The sequence below is a fragment of the Lissotriton vulgaris genome, chromosome 5 (assembly GCF_964263255.1).
Source record: "Lissotriton vulgaris chromosome 5, aLisVul1.2, whole genome shotgun sequence".
NCBI lineage: Eukaryota > Metazoa > Chordata > Amphibia > Caudata > Salamandridae > Lissotriton > Lissotriton vulgaris.
The window spans coordinates 1,728,452,590-1,728,474,676 of NC_141693.1; the positions used below are offsets into that span (position 1 = coordinate 1,728,452,590).

Below are 22,087 nucleotides of genomic sequence, written 5' to 3' on the forward strand. Positions count from 1 at the left end.
TGGCCTACTGAAAATGTTGAGAAATTTCCTCCCATTACTCCCGGTTTCCCACAGGAGAACAGTGGTCCAGGCACTGATTCTATCCCGACTTGATTATGTGAATGTTCTCTATGTGGGCCTTCCTGACTATCTTCTTAACCGTCTACAAGTAGTGCAAAATGCTGCGGCTAGAGCCATACTCATGGTGGACCTCAGGACACACATGACCCCCCATCTGAGGTCCTTGCACTGGCACTCAGTATGGAAGAGGACACATTTCAAAGCCCTGGTGCTGGCTTATAAGGCCTTTCACATTATGGGGGCCTTATATTTGAGCAACATATGCCAACACTATGTTCCATCCAGAAGCTTGACTATTAGCACTCTGCACTTTCTTTCCTGAGGCGGAAAGCCGGGAAAGCTAGGCTGCTTATCTCTTTTTCGACATTTTTAAAAATTTTAACGCTGTTTTAGTTTGTTTTACCTTCCACACTGCTTATTTGCACAGTTGTTTGTTTCGTCCCTGGCTACCTCCGTGGGCACTGACGTCACCTCGCGCAGCCGATTGGGGGCTGTCGCGGGCTGATCCGGGGGTGGGCCGACTTCTCACGGGGAGGTGCAGGGTTGGCGGTCCAGACATTCCGACCCTCCCGCCCTCTCAGGTATTTAAACCGCCGCGACCCTGACCCACATTGATTGACTATTAGCACTCTGCACTTTCTTTCCTGAGGCGGAAAGCCAGGAAAGCTAGGCTGCTTATCTCTGTTTCGACATTTTTTATAATTTTAACGCTGTTTTAGTTTGTTTTACCTTGCACACTGCTTATTTGCACAGTTGTTTGTTTCGTCCCTGGCTACCTCCGTGGGCACTCACGTCACCTCGCGCAGCCGATTGGGGGCTGTCGCGGGCTGATCCGGGGGTGGGCCGACTTCTCACGAGGAGGTGCAGGGTTGGCGGTTCAGACATTCTGACCCTCCCACCCTCTTCCGGTATAAATGTGTGTTCCCTTCCATCCGCGCAGAGGGCGCGCCGAAGGCACGCCAAAGGCGTGCCCGTCTGCGCCCGTCCGCGCCCATACGGGTCCAGGGGCCATAATCCCTGGCCATATCAGGCTGCCTAGACTTGTTTGAGGCGAAACAACTATATGCCTTAAGACCCATACTCGAACACCCAGTCGCTGCCTTTGAAGAGTTTGATCAGCTCCCGCAACACTGTACCCATTGTTCCTTCTCATTGGATGTCCCGCAGCTCTGCAGCCGCTTTACTCAGAGAACTTCCATTTCTTCCTCCTTGGGCTATCCCTTCTTTAGCGTGAACTGTCGCTCTCTGCCCAAACACAGACGTGAGATTTTCGATCTTCTCACTGACTAATCCCCTGACGGGCTCTTCACCACTGAAACCTGGCTTCACGATTGTTCTGGCCCTGATGTTGCGGAAGCATTACCTACTGGGTATGCCATTGTTAGGTGTGACCGCCCCAAGAAAATCGGGGGTGGCGTGGCAATCCTATTTAAAGACACCTACCAATGTCAGTTAGACCCTTTTGCATATTTTAAGCTCGCTTTGCACCCTAAGACCACTCTCACTGGCCTGCTAGTCTATCGACCTCCAGGTCCGGCTAATGCCTGGCTGGTCCTGTTCACCGATTACGTAAGCTCGGTCCTCTCATCGTCCAGCAACTTCTTAGTCGTGGGCGATCTTAATGTGCATCTGGAAGACCCCACAAATAGTTTGAGCAGTAACCTTATTGCTGACCTGGCTGCCATGAACCCCACCCTTCAGAATAATGGTCCCACCCACAGGGGCGGTCATCTACTCGACCCCATTTTTTCCAATATTCCTCAGTTACTTTGTTTTCCATCCATACCGATTCTTTGGTCTGACCATTATTTAATTACGTTTTCAGTTGTCAGTACCGATGCATTGACTAATAGTAGATCTTCTGATAGCACAAAGAAGAGAGACTGGAAAAAATTGGACATAGGTGCTCTCAATAAAGCACTGGCTGACCACTCGCCGTTTAGTCGGCCGGACCTAGCAAATATTGAAATAGAAGCTTGCGCCGTGAACGCCTGGCTTCTTAAAGCCATTGATACTTGTCTTCCTTCAGTTCTGAAGAAAAGCTCCACTCACAGAACTCCCGCCCCTTGGTATAATGAGTCTCTTCAAATTGATAAATCCTGATGCAAAAAATTTGAACGGGCTTGGAGAAGGGATTATTCCGCTTCCACTTGCCTCGCTTATAAAAGTGAGCTGAAGCATCATCACAAAGCCTGTGCCCAGACTAGGACTAGCTACGTGAATAAAAAGATTTCCGAAGCGTTTAATAAATCTAAAATTCTGTTTAGCGTGGTCAAGGAACTTGCTGGCTCCAGAACTACGGCCACTCTTCCCTCCGTATCTAATAATAAATGCGATGAGCTCGCACAGTACTTCATCTCAAAGATAGAAAACATACATCAGGACATTGCCGCTCAAGGAGCTAGTAACATCAGTAATATTCCAGTCAACCTGCTCCATGACGCTGGTGGGGCCGTTGCCTCTCCAACACAGTCATCGGTTCCACTCCTGTTTTGGCCTGATTTTCTTCCTTCAACCCTCTTGGAGACCCTGAGCAAGGTTAAGTCTGGTTCGCCATTGGATCCGGTGTCTGCCTCCATAATACGCTCCTTGGACCTCCCCCAGCTTTCTACCATCTGCACGTTGCTTAATCACTCTCTAAATTCTGCTACTATCCCCAGCTGCTGAAAGCACGCTATGGTCACCCCACTCTTGAAACAATCCACTGCTGATCCCAATGTTTCCTCCAATTATCGTCCCATTTCTTTATTGCCTATTTTTTCTAAAGTCCTGGAGAGACACATTCAGGTAAACTTGTCTCAGTACGTTGCGCTTAACAACTTATTACACCCTTCTCAGTCTGGCTTCCGCCCGGGATTTTCCACCGAGACTACTCTTGTGGGCGTGACTGAAAATCTACGCTTGCTTCTGGAGCGAGGGGAAACGGCTGCACTGATATTGCTCGATCTCAGTGTGGCATTTGATACCGTATCCCATAACATCCTCATCAGAGCCCTTGCGAACCTTGGCATTGGGGGTATAGCCTTGGATTGGCTCTCGTCCTTTTTGAAGGATCGGACTTTTCAAATTTTTTCCCACTCATCCACCTCTAAAATGTATTCTTCCCCACATGGCGTACCCCAGGGTTCTATTTTGAGTCCTCTTTTGTTCAATCTTTATGTTACCCCCTTGGCTCATATTGCTCAAAGGTCAGGGCTGAATTTATTTACTTACGCCGACGATTCTCAAATTGTTTTTTCCCTATCCCATGCTGACCCTACTTTGCCATCCCATTTGCAAACAGGACTCAGCGACATAGCTTGCTGGATGAGCAGCAACATGCTTAAATTAAATGGCGGGAAGACTGAGGTCCTGGTATTGGGTAACAAACCAGATCTTTGGAGCCCGAGGCATTGGCCTTCTGCCATGGGTGCCCTGCCCGTTCCATCCGAACGTGCGCGTAACCTCGGAGTGACCATCGACAAGGAGTTATCCATGAAGGACCAAGCCAATAAGGTAGCAGTCACCTGCTTTACCATCCTGTGGTGGCTCAGAAAAATCTTCTGGCTTCTTCCCTCGGACACCCGGAGATCTGTGGTGGACGCCTTGGTGACCTCCAGACTGGACTATGGCCATTTACTCCATCTGGGGTCCACCAAGGCGGTCACTCGCCGCCTCCAATTGGTCCAGAATGCCGCTGCTCGGCTCCTTTGCGGCTGTCGAAAAACGGACCATATTACGGAGCGTCTGAAGGAACTCCATTGGCTCCGCATCAAAAGCCGTGTAAAGTTCAAAGCCCTCAGCTACATGCACAAGATTAAGGCGGGTGTAGCTCCCCTATACCTTCAGTCTCTTGTTAAGCCCTATATTCTTTCTCGTTCCCTCCGCTCTTCTTCTCAACACCTATTTTGTCTACCCAAGTTTAGGCTGTCCAGAATGGGTGGTAGTTCCTTTTCTACTCTAGGACCCAAACTTTGGAACTCCCTCCCTCCGGCTATTCGTATGGAGGACAGCCATGCTTGCTTTCGAAGGGCAGTGAAGACCTGGCTCTTTAATCAGTAGTTTCCTTGTTTGGTGTCAGGTTGCTTTTGGTCTATTAGCGCCGGGAAACCCTTACGGGTAGCTGTCGCGCTTTATAAACTCAATAAATAAATAAATAAGCTTGAGATCTTTGAACCAGCTGCTTTCACAGACTCCCAGGTTCACCCGCTCTGGCCAGGGCGGGAGCTCCTATCGGGTGGTAGCCTCTTGGCTTTGGAATAACCTGTCGTCAGCCCTACGTCAAGCCCAGGACCTTCTCCGGTTTAGACGGGGATTAAAAACTTGGCTTTTCTCACAATGAGTCAACTGCCCTGGGAGGGACTGCTCTGCTCTGCTACTGGTTCTCTTTTTTCCAGCGCCGGGACACTCCAGGGAGTAGCTGTGCACTTTATAAGTACCCAGTAACATAGTAACATAACATAACATGGCTTGGATACATTACTGTTCATGTCATTGAGCCAGGTTTGCAATGTTTCTTGTTTTCAATTGATGATGTGATAGGAATTGGGATAATTTAAGGGATGCTGTGTCATCTGAAATCCTCTTTATGACCGCAGAGAAGAGTGGAGTCCAGAAAGTAGAGAAATAGAGAGAGAAGGGGGATTGCTAGAATCAGGGTTAATAATCAACGACCTGGTCCAGAAAGCTGATTAGGGCACCTAAAAGTGGTAGGAGGAAGGATTGTCATGTCAGGTGCTTAGCAGATGGATAAATGAGGGTCAGCAGATGGGGATGACACCCTTGGAGCTGTACAGCTAAGCGCACCCGATATGGGGCTTAGTGTATATGGAAATGTGAGTAATTTGAATTAAGGCCAGGGATGATAGACTGACTAACTGATTGGGGCCCACAATAGACAATAGTCCACAAGTACAGCTTTTATCCTTAGGATGGGAAAAATGAGGGCTACAAGTCAAGAAGTGACCTCAGAGACATGAGAATCAACAGAGTGAGGTGTGAACCCCTGGGAATTAAGCCTTAATAAGTTAAGGTAAATCAACAGGGGAGCCCCAGATTCAGAACTTGGTAAAATCTTCTTACAGAGGGATCAGGTTGGTCTTTCAAGTATTGCAATATTTTGCTCTGTGTATGTATCACTATAAGAAATTGAGCTATTAGTTGAGGGAGTAAGTACCCACCTCAAGTCAGGGTAAACCACTAAATAAATCTGAGCTCAACCCTCTGGTGGCTATGGCACGGAGCAGACAGGCTTACCTTAGAACCAATGTATAACGTATTTGTGCAGTTCTAAAACAGTAATAAAGCTGAGATGCAAAACTGTGAAAATCCCAAAACAAATTAGATAGAGTAACATTTAAAATAACATTTAATTAACAAAATCACACTAAAAAGTTAAAATCCGAAATGAGGAATCAGAGTCAATAGTCACAGTAGAACAGGGCCTAGGCGCAGTTGACTCTGGCCACAATGAAGTACGGGTTGGATACACTAACCAAAATCGTCCTAGTCAAAGAATTTACCTTCTGACTTTAATCTGTTAAATTCCAACCCACCACAGAAGTACATTTCTAAATTCCCACAGGACCTCAGAGGAAGTTCTTTGAGACTCACGGTGTGGCAGGCACAGGCCACAGCGGCATCCAGTCCAGATCCAGGTTCCATTGGTCGGCTGGGCACTTGCAGAAAAAGGCCTCTTATTGTCTGTTGTGTGCATCTAACAGCAGATCAGCCTAATGACCATTGGAGTCCACTACTGTGTCCTGTTTACAAGAGAGAATGCAGTTCCAGTCCTTTAGGTTCTTCTCAGGTCTCAGAGAACAGGTTTAGCCGCTCTCTTATGATCTTCCACAGGTCCAGGCTTGCTCTGAAGTGGGTGCCTGGAGGTGCCACATTTATGCCTGGCACGAGCTAGCTGTAGGGAATGACACCTGGGGATGCACTGTCTAATGGGCTAAAGGTTCCTGGAAGTAATCTTATCCACTTTGGGCATTTGCAAGATGGCCAAAGTCTACGGCCACACTAAACTTGGAGTCTGAGGGCTGAGTGTGTGTGTGTGTGTGTGGAGGGTATACTATAGTAATCCTGGTATCCTCCCATATCTAACACAAGAATGCAGTTTTAGGATGTCTGTGTACCTCCAACCAGCCTTCAACAATGTCTCCCATTACACCCTAATCAGAAGACCACACTAGATTGGCAAACAAGTGTACACTCTCAAATGGATCTGTTCCTTCCTCACAAGAAGAACCTAAGGGATCGGACTCACATCAGAGACCAGGAAACTGATATGCCTTGTCCCACAGGCACCGTCCTTCAGAACCACCCTTTAAATATATACATGGCACTGCTTGCTAACATCATCCGATCACAAGACTGCAGTGTCATCTCTTACGCAGATGACATCCAACTCATCCTCCCCCTGATGTACAAGACAACCACCACCAGAAAGAACTTCACCAAGTGAATGACCGTATAAGCAGACTTGATGCAAATTACCTACCTGAAGCTCAACTCTTACTAGATGGAAGTACTGGTAGTTGGCAACAAGACTTCCCCATGGGACTCCACCTGGTGGTCATCAAAGCTTGGACCAACACCAACACACCACACCACAAATCTAGGGATCATTGCAAAAGATAAGCTCAACATGACGGCTCAAGTCAATGTGGTGTGCACCTGCGGCTTCCACATCCTACGCATGCTGCAAAGAATCTTCAGATGGTTATCTCGGAACACCAGATAGACCGTTACGCAGATGCTCATCACAAAAAGGCTGGACTACGGCAACACTCTCTATGCCGGCATCTCAAAACAACTCATATGCAGAATCCAGACCATTCAGAACACTGTTGCAAGACTCATACGTGACCTATCATGCTGCACCATCATCATATCGCACATTAGGAAGCTTCACTTGCTCCCCATTCACAAGCACGTCCAATTTAAACTTCTCATGGACATATATAAAGCCCTACACAAACAGCTGCATCCACTTTCACCAACCCACCAGCCGCCTATGCTCTGCCTGCCTCACTCTCACTCATTCACTCACTCATACATTTTCTGCATCTGCAAAAGCTAACCTGGAGGCCGCTCATTCTCCTACAACGCACCAAGACATGGAGCAACCTCCCTCAACACATCAGAGTCTCTTCCTCACTTCTTAAGTTCTGCAAGAAGCTGAAGACCTGGCTCTTCATATAAGCACCTTGGGGACCACACACCTACAAACCTGCCGGAGCGCCTGGATACCCTGTCGGATAATTAGTCCACTAGATAAATCAACGTAACCTAACAATCTCAGAAACAGAAATCTAGTAAAATGAAAGCTGAGCTTCTAGCAAACAGGCAGTGGATACTCACAAAGTGTTTGCCATTCTGTATCCCTCCTTAGAAGTGTGCCCCACATGTCATATGTAAACCCAGCAGACCAGTCTAGCAGGATGTGACATTTAATTTGACATTTTAATGTAATAGATGATGCTCACAGCCCCACCTCAGTGGTGACTATAAACCAATGACAACAGGTGAGGCCTCCAGGTGTAAGCTACATCTGGCTGTGAGAGGGGCTGGACGATTGAAGTGCACCAAGGGTCTGGGAGCAGGCCATCTTGTTAAGGGAAAGACAACTCATCCCTAGACCCACGACCCATTGTCCATATCCGGAGAGCAGTTCATACCCGACTACAGGGAACCCATCAAACTGCCAGGTGACAGCTGAATACTGATAGAAATGCCTCCAGAGGCTTTAGGCAGCAAAAAGTTAACTTTTCTAAAGAATCTTTTCTGTATTAGATAAAATTCGACTTTGCCTTTAAATTGGATTTTGTTTATCTATTAAAGAGTCCGTGAAACATTTCTCTATTTGCTTCCTATGTGGATATAACATTTAGTGGGTGTAATATTATATCCCAGTGCTTTCCTATGGGGTAGTCAACCCTGCTACAGTGAAAATAGTTTTAAGGCGATAGCCATTGTAGAGAAACGTTTAACATTAGGCTGTAAATGTCATGCTTTTAAATATGAGGCACCCTGCCTAAATGGGCAGAAAGGCTTACCTAGGGGTGACTAATATTTAAAAGGAGAGTTTAAGGCTTGTCAAGAGGGGCTATTTTGACAGATCGAATCTGGAGTTGAAACCTGTACAGCAAGGTCTACAGTCATCTTTGCATTTTCACTACAGTGGGTGGCGCAATGAGTGCTGCAGCCCATGGGTGAAATTTAACTTACAGGGCTTGGGTACACCGTGGGTAAAAGATACCAGCGCCCAAAGGTACGTTTAATATGCTGATCTGTCGTATACCAATTTTACCATGCTCAAAGGAGCAGCACAAGCACTTTACCACTGATTAGCAGTTCTATAGCCAGCACTGGCAGGGTCAGGGTTCAGCAAGAAGGCAAAAAAAACAGGATGGCCCTGCAGAAAGAGCAACATTTCTAACAATTAATCATAAAGTGATCATTCACCACAAAAGCAGCATCTTGGTTCTGAAGAAACTAGATGCTTATTGAAAAGAGTCATGTTTTTACGTATGGAACAGCAGGCTCAGTTGGAGGATAAAAAAATGTGATAAAATAAGGACCTTGACTCTCCATAAGGTGCATATGGGCTGCTGGGATAAGCTAAACACGTGCACTTTAGGTTCCAGGGCCTGGTTAGAAAATCATTAGCACATTCGGGGCAATAGCAGTTGATTTGGAGAACCTCTACAGGACTTTGCTGCTTCACAAGCTCTTGATTTATTCCCATGCAGGACAATTCGATTTGCAGCTCTTCGCAAAGAGGAGGTACCTGGCAATATCCCAATGGTGTTAATCACCTTTCCATCAGCCAAAGACCCAACCTACCAACAAAGACATCCAGGTATGACAACCTATCAATCTGTTGCTTGATTGAACCCACAAGACACACCAATATAAGACTACTAGCTACCTCAATGAACTCATCTATACTTCTTCCTTTCACGCACACACCAAATAATTAATAACTCAAGGTGCATCACCATTCACTTCATTTGATGCACAAGAGAAAGTGAGAGCCTTGATCTGCAACCCCGGTACCCCAAATGGACACTCTATGAAACCCATCAAATTTCATACAAATGTATGCTTTCTAAAGTACTCTGACCAGGTAGGGTAATAGGGGGATCGAACGATAGTTTTATAAATCGTTGAGGTTGCAGATGATTTCTTTAAGAGGGGTCTGACATCTGAGTGTTTCTGTTCATCTTGGAAGGCTGCTGTAGAGATGGAGGTGTTGAGAATTTTGGTGAGTTGTGGCTGACCGGTTTTCTTGTGAGGTTGAAGAGGTGGAGGGGCAAGGGTCGGTGAGCACCCCAGAGTGCATGAAAGACATGGTAGCTGAGGTGGTCAGAGCAGTGAGCGGTAACCAGGTGGTAATGGTTAGGCTGGTGTGCACTCGTTGCTTGGAGTCGTCGTGGTTGAGGGTGGAGTGGTTGGATGTAGAAGCTTTTGTAGATGTTAGTGATCTTGCTGTGGAGGTAGTGTGAGAGGGTGTGGCAGAGTTCTTGGGAGGGGTGGATGCTGTTCTCTACGACTGTCAGGTTGGCGAATTCTTGGACTATTTTGAAGAGTTTCTTTGGTTGGATGTGGAGGCAATGTAGGAGGTGATGTCTGCTTTCTTGGGGTCTTTGATGTGCCGATGATAGTTGCTGAGGGCTGTTTTGTGAGCTTCTCTGTTGGCGGGGTTCTTGTTGGCGCGCCGCTTCTCCAGTTGGTGGCAGTTGCAATTGGTGGTCCTGAGTTCTGGGGGGTCTACCAGCTAGCATGTTTGGAGGTCTTGTTTGCTTTAGTGAGTTTCAGTGTGGCAGCTCTGTTGACCCTGTCGATTATCGAGGTGGTGAAGTTCTGGATAGCATGATGGAGGTCTGTTTAGGCCTCAGGTTGGGAGGTGGTGAGGGCCTATGACCACTGTGTTTCTGTGACCTTGCTTCAGCTGTCGGTGGAGGAGATCTGATGCCTGGTGATGGTGTGCTGGGTGCCGGTGATGGTGAAGTGCATGATGGTGTGGTTGGTCAAGGAAAGTTCTGTGGTGTGGCTGAATTTGATTTTGTCACTGGAGGTAAAAACATGTTTGAGTGTGTGTCCGGCTTTGTGCATGGGTTCAGTGACCAGTTTAGAGAGGCCGATGTTGCTCAGGTTCCCCAGGATGGTGATGAAGTTGGCCTTGTTGAGGGTCATTGATGTGGAAGTTGAGGTCGCCGAGAAGGACTTAGTGGTGAGAGTCTATTGCTAGGGGGCGATGATGTTGGAGATGGCGTCGCAGAAAGTTGCTTGGGGTCTCAGTGGTCTGTAGGCGCGGGTGCCTCTTATAGTCGTATTCACGTCAGTTTGCAGTAAAAAGTTGAGAAGTTCCATGAGAATGTGGGGTAGTCATTGGTGATAGTGCATCTGATTGTTTCCTTTGAAGATGATGGCGATGCCTCCTCCTTGTTTGTTGGTGCGGTCTGGGTTCATCCTCTTGTAGCTTTTGGGAGTAGCGGTGGTGTGGTTGGGGTTCTCGGAGAGGTAGAGCCACATTTCGGTGATGAATGCAAACTCTGTGGAGGTGATAGTGTCCCAAATTGTCTACCTCCTGTAGGTTGTCTATCTCTACCCTAATCCACTCCCCAAAGGATTTTCTACTACACCTGTCCGCAGTCATTAGGCAAGGTGCAAAGTTTGGCAACTCTCTAGTGTATGGATTCCCTGTATGCTTCAACTTGCATTCATCACTAGACCTATGCAAAATTTAATTTACGTTGGTATAATTCGTATAATTTAAGGAATTTTGCTTTATTCTCAAATTTACACCATTACACCAAGCTGTGTGCTTCATTTGCAGCGAACTTATAGCGGACAAGTAAGAGAACAACACGAATGACCAGAATGCAAGTGGCTGTTATGTGTGGCACATGTGTCTTTGGTGCTAATTAGTTAGTGCAAAATGCGTCATTGAGTCAAAATAGATGCACTGGCACATTTCATGTTAAACTACAAATGCCATATTTTCATTTCACATAATTACTCATAATTTCAATAAATGTTTCAGACATTTTTTTTATGAACATATTTATTGATTTTGGAATAAACAAATAGCAGCCTAACACACTTGATCAGTTTTTCGCAGCATCTCAGAGTACAATTGAATGAATAAGGTACACATAAGCGTAGCGATCTACAACCACAGCATATGGACATTACATTTATAGATATCGGCAGGTGACCATTCTAATCAATCTAACTGGTTTGTCCACTTGCCCCAGACCCTTTGGTATTAAGTGGGGTAGCCCCGGGCCTCAAACAGGAGTTTTTCCTGCGCAGCACACCAATTCACTCACCGGCACCACCTTGATACGTTCGGAGGCCTAGACTGCGCCCATGTCGCTGCAATATTCCGCTTGGCCACTGCAATGGCTGTCCCCAGGAACACCTTGTCGGACCGAAATCCATTTAGGCCGCCCATTAGTCCCAAAAGGAGCCGTAGGGGGTTGTGGGAAAGCTGCCAGCCCAGGATGTTTGTGATCGGACTCTATGGCGGCCCAGTATGGGGCGAGGCATGGGCAGATCCAGGTTATGTGATAAAAATCTGCTGGTTCATGGCCACACTGTGTGCAACTCGGAGAGGGGTGTATGCCCACTTTAAAAAGGCGCTCTGGGGTGAGATAGGCAGTGTGTAAGTAGTTTAGTTGGATTAGGTGGAGTCTGGCTGAAGTTGTGATGGTTTTGGGGGCCATAAGGGCGTTGCACCAGTCCTCTTCCTCCAGAGGGCCCAGCCATCCCACCAACCAGGCCCTGAGTGGGGCTAGCGTTGTCGGGCTATTGTTAAGCAGGGTATGGTATATCCAGGATACTCCTCCCCTCCCCAGATTCCCCATCATGACCTGAGCTTCTAACGGGCTGAATTCGGGGAGTGTTGTGTCTGCTGGGATATGTGCGCCGAGAGCTTGACGTAGCCGCAAGAACTTATAAAATTGGAGGTGTTGAGAGTGTAACGTGTCTGCAGGTTTTGGAATGTCCTAATGTGGTCGCCTGCCCAAACATGGCCCAACAATGATATGCCAATGTAGTCCCATCGCCTGAACACCATGAGTGCCGGCACTTCGCTCAACCGCCTACCCTGCCAGAGAGGTGTCTGCGGGCGTAGTTTTTTTATCCCAACATGTGTGTCTTAGGGCCGTACGCCAGGACCCACTGGTAATTGATGGTAGTGCTGTAGGTATTGGACTGCTGTATAGGAACACCTGGATCTGAGGAAACTCCAAGTCCCTGAGCTCTACTCTACAGGCCGGGTCAGAGCAGCCCCTGGTGAACCAGTCGTGGAGGACTAAAGTTTGGGTAGCTAAGTAGTATAGGTGAATTTCACTCTTGCCCATGCCACCATTGAAGGGCAGGATCCGACACCGAGCAAGGGAGATGCGTGATCTTGTGCCCCCCCACACAGGAATCTCGTAGCCATACTGTCTATTTCCCTAAACCAGCTGTGTAGGAAATGGAAAGTGGTATTTTGGATGACATAAAGGAAGCACAGGGGGATCATCATCATCTTAAACAGAGCCACTTTCCCCAATGGGTTGACCGGCAGAGTTTGCCAGAGCTTGAGATCCTCTTTAGTTTTCTTAACCTGTGGGGTAATGTTTAATGTCCATTCTAGTTCGGAGAGCAGTGCGATCCATATCCCCAGGTATTTGAAGGATTGTCTCCTAATTGGGATGGAGGTTTTCCTGTTGAAGCACTCCCTAGAGGGGTGCAGGGGTATCAGGGTCGATTTTAATGAGTTAAGCCAAAGCCCAGAGACACTCTCAAAGGTATGGAGGACCTGGAGACACCTTGGGCCAGAGCTAGCCGGGTCCGCCCAGTTGACCAGCTTCTTTGCGTTCATCAGCCTAACAGGAGTGGGTGTGCCGGTTGTATCAAGCGTTGGAGCCATGACTGCATTAAAGTCACCCCCTATCACTGTTTGTCCCAGGGGTAGGGCAGTGATAATGTCAGTGAGGTGGCACAGAGAGGAGTATCTGTAGCAGTGTAGGTGGGTGTGAAAGGAAGGCCCTGTCATAGCAGGATGGCAACCCCTCATGACCCTTGCTCGAACCCAGAGTGCCAAACCCTATCGAATACATATTGTGCCAGGAAGGGGCACTGAGTCCCAAAGAGGTGGGTTTCCTTAAGTAGGAGTATATCGGGGGTGTCTCTGGGCGTATTTAAGGGGTGCTGTCCGTTTAATACGGTCTAGCAATCCATTCATATTCCAAGATATAATTTGGAGGGGGATACCCCTAATGAATGGTCGTGTCATACGCGGTGTGTGGAGAGGATGGGTTGGGACACGGGGCAGTGAGCCCCCAGAGGGGGTTGGTGGTGTGTTGCAGGAGGGTGCAATTGTGGCCTTATCCCTCTGAGGTGCGTGGTCATAGTGCTTACGTAGTGATCAAGTGTCAAGGTGCTGCAAACAGTAAAAAGGAAAAACAATGACAAATCCCAACATAGAACTAGGCTGAGAACAACTGTCCTAACCCTTCCCGCCCTCCCCCTCACCCTATACTTCTGGAACGGAAGCATCTGTCGCCCTGCAAAATAAAACCTAACTGATTAAACTAAACTAAAACGTTTAGTTGAGAGCTGCATGTTGGCCCCTCCATAAAATCGGATAATATATGAGAATTGGCAGGTATCTCTAAGTTCTGTACTACTGTGGAATATGAACTCCACGTCTCTTCCCCGTCAGGCCCTCTTTTGGCTACCCTCTCAATGATGGTGTTGGTACGCTAAATCCCAGGACTTCTGGAGAGATCTGAGACCGTGGCTGGCAGATCCAGAGCCTTGGAAGGACTCCTTCTGTGGGGGAGCCATCTCGATGTCATAGGGGGTGGAGCCCAACGAGTCCACGATGGCACCGTGTCTCTGGATCTTTGCACCGGGCAATTTGGAAGTCTCCTTGCGTGCTTCCAAGCTCCTACGTGATTGTGCGTGTGTCCTGCGCTGCTTGCGTGATGGAGGACCAGGTATCTGTGTTCCAGACGACCCAGGCGGGGATACGGAGTGGACCCGAAAGGGTCATTCTTCAGTTATCCAGGTCCATCCAGGCTGATTGCAGCGACTCTATTGGAAGCCCAAGTTGCAATGTTTCTGCTTGACCTCTGTGTAGGAGTGCCGCTGAGCCCGAACTTCTTTAGTGTAATCCGGGAAGATCATTATGGTTTGATTCAGTGGAGTGGTGTGGCTCACTGGTTAGAGGCGGCAGACCCGAGAGCAGAGGACGGCCCGGGACCAGGGTTCAATTCCCGACGCGGCAGGGTTGTGGACCAGGGTCAGCGGACTCGATAATTCTCATCTCGGTGCCTACTCTAACTAGGAATCACACTCGGCAACTCTGGGCATTAGCTTGCCTCATCTCCACAACGGCCCCCCACATACGCCGGGGATGCCTGGTTTCACCTTGGAGATACCCAGTAGGGACCATCTCACAGGGAAAGCCAGGACGGGTTCCCCAGCGGTCTACTGCGCAGAGATACTCCTTCGGGAGTCGATTCTAGCGCATTACAAACCCACAATTAATTAATTAATTAATTCTGGAATTTCAGGGCGCCCTGGGCCCGAGCCGCGTTCAGAATAGCGTCTCTATCTTTAAAGTTGAGGATTCAGGCAATTACGGGGCAATGTGGGACACCAGGAGGTGGTTTAGGGGCAAGAGGGATGCAGGCGCGTTCGATAGCAAACCATGGTGACAGTGTGTCTTTGGACATCCATGAAGCCAACCAGCCTTCAAGGAAGGCCGCCATTTGGTCTCCCTCAGTCCCTTTCGGGAATCCCACCAGGCAGAGGTTGTTGTGCCGTGACCTATATTTGGCGTCCTCAGCTCTTCTGTGTATATCTTTGGTGTGGCCTTGTAGTTGGGTTACTTGCTCCTTCAGGTGGTGGATGTCATCCTCAGCTGTAGAGATGCAGGATCCTGCTTCTGAGATACAAGCTGTGGCGTTGCGTAAGTCTTGGTGAATGAGGGCCACATCCACCGGGTCCCCCCGATCTTGTTTTCTACCGAGGCCTGGGACGTGCTGATGGCCTTCAGGATTGCAGCGAGATCAGATCCCGAGAGAAACGAGCCCCCGTGCCCTCAGCTGGGCCTGACTTGATTGTGGTATAGTGGTCCATTTTAATCTGGGTCTGGGTGGTGGATGCCTTGGGGGCTCAGTCTTTCCCCATCTTAGGTATCGAGTGGAGCCCGGGCCCGTCCGAGTGGCAGTGAAACGCAGCGCAGGACTCGCGCAGGGATTCAGAGGGACATCTCACGGAAGGTAATTTGAAGGTGGTTAAGGTCCGGTTGCCCAGTCAGCATTTGCAACTGACAGTGCCTCGCCGCTCAGAAACCATGAGATGAGAAACGACTCTTCCAGTCAGGGCCCCAGCGCGGAAGGAGTGGGGGTTTCAGGGAGCGTCTTCTCCGGTCACGGGGCAATAACAGACAGGACCAGGGGGAGGAACCAGTAACCACGAAGGTCCTCCATGTGGAGTGATGGTCAGGAGGGGTGCTTCAGGTGTTGTGTACCAGTAAGGAGCACAAGGTCTAAAGGGGTATTTCTCAGTCTCTCCCTTCCTGTTCAGCTGTCCCCAGGGTCTGGCTCAGCTCCCCAGCAGTCGGGATTGTCTCCGAGTCAGGTCTGGTTGACTCCAACAGCTCCAGCCAGGGCCCGGCCCATGCGGTCCACTGGTCAGCTGCCAGTGGGGGATTGGTTTGCAACACGGTCTCATTGGCCGATAATCGTGCAATGGGGCCACGTCCAGCCAGTTTCCTCGACAGCCAACTCTTCAGAAGCACCAGGTGAGTCAGGTCTCAGATCACGCTTCTTTTGGGGACGGGGGACCCACTCGCAGCTCGCACCCAGGATCAGCCAGGGACGCTCTATTAACCGCACTACTCACCGGGGCTCCACCGCCGGCAGAGTGCCTGCCGCAATGACAGATCAGACGAGGCCACTCAGGGCACGTAGCTGGTCTCGTTCTCCACTCCACAAGGGGGGGTGACCTGGGGAGCGGGGAGCCAGATGAGTGTGGTGTATCATCTGCACTCATCTCAGTTCAGGGAGCCCCCACCGATTCACAATGCCACGGATGGTCAGGAGCACTCACCGCTGATGACCAGGCCACGTCTCAGGGGGCACAACGTCAAGGCCGGAGGTCGTCTCCTCTCACCGGAGTCTAGCCCACATCAGCAGCCAGGTCGGTGTAATAGTGCACTATACGGCCAGGGCTCGCAAAGCCCTCCGCCACCACCGTGACCACAGCCTGGCTCAGCCTGTAGCCAGATCTCTGGCTCGTCTGCAGAAGGTAGTCGCTCAAGGGAGGGAACCCATCGAAAGCAACCGCAGGTTGCACTGTGCGCCACCAAGGGCTCAGCGGGAAGGGCCCACCGCCCCACCGGGCAGGGCACGGAGAGTATCAGGCCTCTCCAGAAGCGATGTTCCGCAGGAGTCAGCCTGCATCCGCACCGGCAGTCACTGGTCGTCTCAAGAGTCTCAGAGAGCCAGGATGGCAGGTTTCAGGCGCCCAGGCAATCTTCAGCACTGGTGGGTGGGTCAATGAGAGCAGGGAGGATAGTGCGTCTTGCCAGCATGCCAAAGTGGAGGCCTCAAAGTCAGAAAGCTCCGGACGGCTGAAGATGGGAGATCCAGAGGTATCAAGCACTCCAGACTGATGGCACCGCAGTAGCAGGTCGGTGGTTAGCTTTATTGCATAAATGCAGCTGCCGATGGCTGTGGATGAAGGAGCGGATGACGGAGGGGTCCCAAGCACTCTTAGAGTGCGACCGCCATCTTGACGCTCTAAGCTACGCCTCCAATTTTACTGAAATTGTATGTAATTATGCAAAAGCTAAGTATTTGAATTTCGCTCCCCTAAACCTTAACTTCACAACTTCAAAATCTCTAATTAGTGCTCTGCTGCCCAAGCCCCTGGTCCATCCACCTCATTTAGAGATGGATGGACCTTTACTATTCTATCAACGTAGCCCCCCTTGGCACCGTCAGCAGAATTGGAGGAAGGGCATTATATTGTCTGCCATATTTTGGGTGGACAGTGCAATCCTTTTTTTCCTATCCATCTTTGCCTGGAAACACGGTAAGGGACTGGAAAAAACAATAACAAGCCCACACCCTGGGAGCAAACTCCCACGGTGTAGGGGTCATTAGTGTTTTGCTTTTCAAAAACAAACTCCTACTTTGTAGGGTTGTTTTGAAAAACAAAAAACTTTTAAATAAAGTTTGATGGCTGGCTGTCATGGCTGATGGTACCTTCCATAAATGTTTTCCTACATTGACCGGAACCACCAGGATTGCAGTTCCTATCAATGTGGAGTGTTGACTACCGGGCCAGCGGACATATCTAAATTTGGCAGGCGGAGGTCCCATGGTATGGCAGAGGTAATGCCCTCCACCATCCCAATGGAGTAAACTCCATCAGTCAATCTAAACCGGCTCTTAAATCCTTTCACTTATGTAAACTCCTATCAAAGAACTAGAACATTTTGGAACCCCATCATACATTTTCTCAATCCTACTAGACAGTCAGAAACCTGTCCAGAAGAAATTTTTCAACCTCCCCAGTCTCGATCTCCAGTTTTAGGTGATGGAAGATGATTATAGAATGTGTGCCCCGATAAGGTACAGAAAGTGGCAGGAGGCCCATTCTGAAACATTGAATATGTGTTAGCTGTTGCATATTGTCAGGGGCCTTGCTGTAAGTATTAGCACAAGGCGCCCTGCAACTTAGCCTTTTAAGGAGCCTCTCTCTAAGGCACCCACAATGGTGGGTTAAGCCTTAAACTTCACCTACGTGTTGTGACCTGTGCATGCTCCATTGCTAACCATGTAAACATATAAAGTAGCAACTTTGAAAGAGACACATGAGTCTCGTCTGCAAATGTCAGTGTGTGTGCTCCTGCACTGCAGTGTCATTGAGCCACATGTATTAATCTAGTCCCAGTCTGTTGGTTATCAAATCAAATAGTACAAATCATAGCCCAGTAACATTTCTTTATCGAAATCTTTAACAGCCCACATCTTTTCTCTACCCTACTTAGCCACTCACTCCCCCCTACACCCCTAACCACCCCCTTGACTCCTGAATCCAGCTTTCTACCCAAAGCCTTCTTGTGCTAATTCACTGTCCCATTCCTTCGACCTCCTTGAATGAATGAATTAGGTGGTTCGTATAGAGTATAGCTACAGCCCCAAGGGGCGTCATGGCGCTAGCCTGAAAACCATGTACTCTGCTTGTGGTGACACAACAGTGTGAAGGGGCCATTCAGTCAACCAAGCATCATGGTCACACAAACAGCGACCCTAAAGATCTTGTAATTTGTTATGAATCTGAGGGTTTCAGGGAGTTTATTCCAAGCTCTTGCAGTGAGCATCGAGAAAGGAGCTGCCCTCTCTCTTAGACAATCTAAATTTCAGAATGCGTGGAGGGTTAGAGTTCAAGGATCTCACTATTCTAAAGGTGGAGTCGTGACTAAATCCATAAATTAGCTATTTTGATTTTCTCTCAAGAACAAAGCTCTATGTACCAAGCTAAAAGTTTTAAACAAAATGTGCTTGTGTACTAGTGTACTAGTAGACTGGGCAGTTCTTTCAGATAGCTTTCACGTCAGACTGAAGTCTGACGTGAAAGTTTAAACACCTGTCTCCCAGCTTCTTTCTGCACTGGTTGTAATTTATTGGTTAGATATTTCGGTACTCCCAGATATAGAATGTTGGCGTAGTCCATCCTTGAAAAGATAAGTACATATACCACTAATATTTGTTCATTTAAGTGCAGAAAATCATGGAACTTGTTCAATGACTTTATCAGGAAGAAACCTGTTCCAGTCACTGCAAGAATTTGTTGACAAGCAGACAAGTCCTTATCAAAATTAACACCTAGGTTTCTCGCCACCAGTGCAGTCAGTGAAGGGGTGGCTAATCCCACTGTCCACCAATCAGAGGCTATGAATCCATATCTCTTTTTTTTTCTTTATTACATTTTTAAGTGGCTAAACATTATTTGTTCTATAACTTGATCAAGGCATGTTTTAAAATGTTGTTCTGACGATTCAGTAACAGACAGTTTCTCCAACATTTCGGAGAAGGCTGGGAGCAATGGGAAAGGCGTTTTTAGGCTTGACTTTAGCCTTCTCCCAGATCCGTGGAACAAAGCCGAAAGTCAATGAGGAGTTCAGCAGAAGATTAAAATTATGATTATTAGAATGTCAAGTTTTGACTAAGATTACAGGGTGTATGGGTCATCTGGTGATCCTAACCTACAGTCCAATATTTCTTGTTCGAATTGATGCAAGGTGATGAATTTAAATTCACCCATCATGCTATTTATCTTGGAAACCACCAAAGCTAGGAATTCCCAGTTAGTGTTATGAGAAATTATTCTGTCTGAATGGTTTCTATTTTGTTTTCAAAATACTCCTGCACAAGAAACCCCTTCAAAGTCATAAGGTCACACCTTATCTGCCTTCAAAACATCCCCCAAGCACCATCTCTCACATGAAAAACCTCAGCAGATATGCAGTCATCCACATTCAACCACATCAGTTACAGAGGTGTTTGGACAAAATATCGAGTTTTAAATATCGGAAAACATAAATATCCTAAAATAATATTGTGATACACGAGTCACATTTGCAAAAACAAAACTGTAGGTCTCTCATCCTCCTACAATGTACCCAAGACATTAAACTACCTCCCTCAACACATGAGAGGCTCTTTCTCACTTATCGAGTTCCACAGGAAGCTGAATACCTGGCTCTTCATATAAGCATCTAGGGACCAAACACATACACACATTGCTCAAGCGCCTAGATATCCTCTCAGGTGGTTAATGCACTATTTCAAAAATATCAGGTTTTGTGGTACATAACAATCGTGTCAAGAATATCATTGTTTTAATACTGTTTTCAGTAATATATTTGTCAAGAAAACATCGTTTTTTAATAATTTTAATGTGTTTTAGGTAATACATTAATTTAAATGTTAGTATTATATGTAAAATTGTGAATAATTAAAAAAAAATATTTGTAATGTTAAGTGATTTAGTAATTGTTTTAAAAAATGTTATTAGTAATTTATAGTGTTGTAGAGGGTTGTTGGGTTTTTAGGGAGATAGGGTGGAAAGTTATTTAAATTAGCTATATTTTTTATTTAATGGCAATTTGTTTTCTATTGGTAATTATTTTTTTATTGATTATATAAATGTGTTGAGGATGTAAAGGTGACATGTTTACATCCACATATGTCTTGAGTACATGATTATGCTTAAAGTTATAAGTCTTTTAAACACACCTGCATCCCCAAGAAATAAGACTGTGTTTAGTTACCCCAGGACACCCAGACTTAACAAATTACATTGAACGATCATATACAGAACTATAATCACTTGGTAATGGTAATCCACATTTTATCATGATTCTGCATCAAATCCCATTAGTGAACAATAACCCTTAAAACATATTGATGTTCAAAATGTCATTACTTGAATTACTAGAACCTTATTACAGCACTCTCTTAAGTATATTATCTGAAAGAGACACGTTAGTGATAGATTCCTTACCTTAGAATATCCCCAGGTGTCAGACTGGACCTGGAAAGTTTTTTTAGCGGCACCCCTGCTCGTCAGTAAGTGGTGTCCTACGGCTCCTCGTCCCTCGCCGGCGTTGTATTCACCGAGATGACATCACAGAGACTACTAAGGCGCCACCCATGCGCGCTGACGTCAGTTCTTTCTTTTTCTGCGCCAGCAAGCCCAGATCCGGATAGAGCACGTACCTTAGTCACTTTTTGTTGACTACTCTTTTGAAACTTTTGTCTCCCCCTTTTTTCTCCTGGTGCACATAGGGATGTCTGGTTTTAAGTCCTGTGGGGCCTGCCATCGCAATATGTCCGTGGCGGACCCCCATGATGTTTGCCTCTACTGCCTGGAGACCGACCACGACTCCCAGGACTGTCAAGCTATGGCCCCGAAGGCCTTGAGGGAGTGGCACAGGAAACTGCTGGAGGCCCGGCACTCGTCCCGACCCCGCTCCAGGTCCAGGGACCACTCCTGGGACCGCTCGCGGGGCCAAAGTCGACGCTCCTCAGGCTCCAAGTCTTCGCCCTCGAATTCCGGTAAGCGACAACATAAAAAGAAGTTGAAGAAGCGTGTTCACTCTCTGACTTCCTCCCGTCCGCATTGGGACACGGCGCTGGCCTGACCCGGGCCGGCACCATTCACGGCGCCGTTTCCGACGCCGTTTTTGTCCCTTCTCCGGCTCTGCTGCCGCGGCCACTTCCTCCTGCAACGGAGGTGGAGGATGATTGGGAGGGGTCCGAGGACCCTCTTGCCCATCAGTGTGACTCCGAGCAGGACTGGGTGGACGATCTGGAGAACGCAGGCGACCTCAATGTCTCTTCTGACCCGGGGTTTGCCGCTCCTCCGCCTACGATGGAGGAGGGAGATTCCTACACGATGGTGCAGCCGTCGGGCTGCTGAGGTCCTCAACCTCGACCTTCCTACGGTGGCCCTCAAGACTAACCTCCTCACCGACGTGCTCCAAAAGGTGTCTACTTCGTCGGAGCCGCTGCTTCCCTTCAATGACGCCCTCACTGACGTCCTGTTGGGCACTTGGTTGCGGCTGGCCACGGGGGCCCCTGTGGATAAGAATGTCACCAGGCATCACCGCCAGGCATCTGGTGACCCCACCTTTCTCACCACTCATCCGATGCCTGAGAGCCTGGTCATCCAGCCTAGATGTCGCATAGTGCCTTCCCCACGGCTCCGCCAGATAAGGATTCTAAGAAGCTGGAACAGTTTGGTAAGCAGTTGTTCTCTTCGGCCAGCTTGGGGCTGCGGTCGGTGAACACCGCCTGCTTATTAGGCCGCTATTCCCATGCAGTGTGAGAGACCGTTGCTCAGGTGTTGCCACAGTGTCCTGAGGAGGTTCAGGCTGTTCTTTCCCAAGCGGTTGGTGAGGGTAAGGATGCGGCTAAGTTCGCCAGTCGGTGTGGTTTGGACACCGCTGACCTGTTGG

General features: G+C 48.1%; 1 protein-coding gene across 1 annotated transcript in view; it reads left to right on the forward strand.

Moving 5' to 3' along the window:
* The window catches only part of LOC147717052 (all-trans-retinol 13,14-reductase-like), a 210,609-nt gene that overhangs the window by 126,481 nt on the left and 62,041 nt on the right, over positions 1-22,087 (forward strand). The window contains exon 8 of the mRNA XM_086923955.1: positions 8,796-8,905. Coding sequence (XP_086780081.1) covers positions 8,796-8,905 — 110 coding nt within the window. The remainder of the gene's footprint in view (positions 1-8,795; positions 8,906-22,087) is intronic.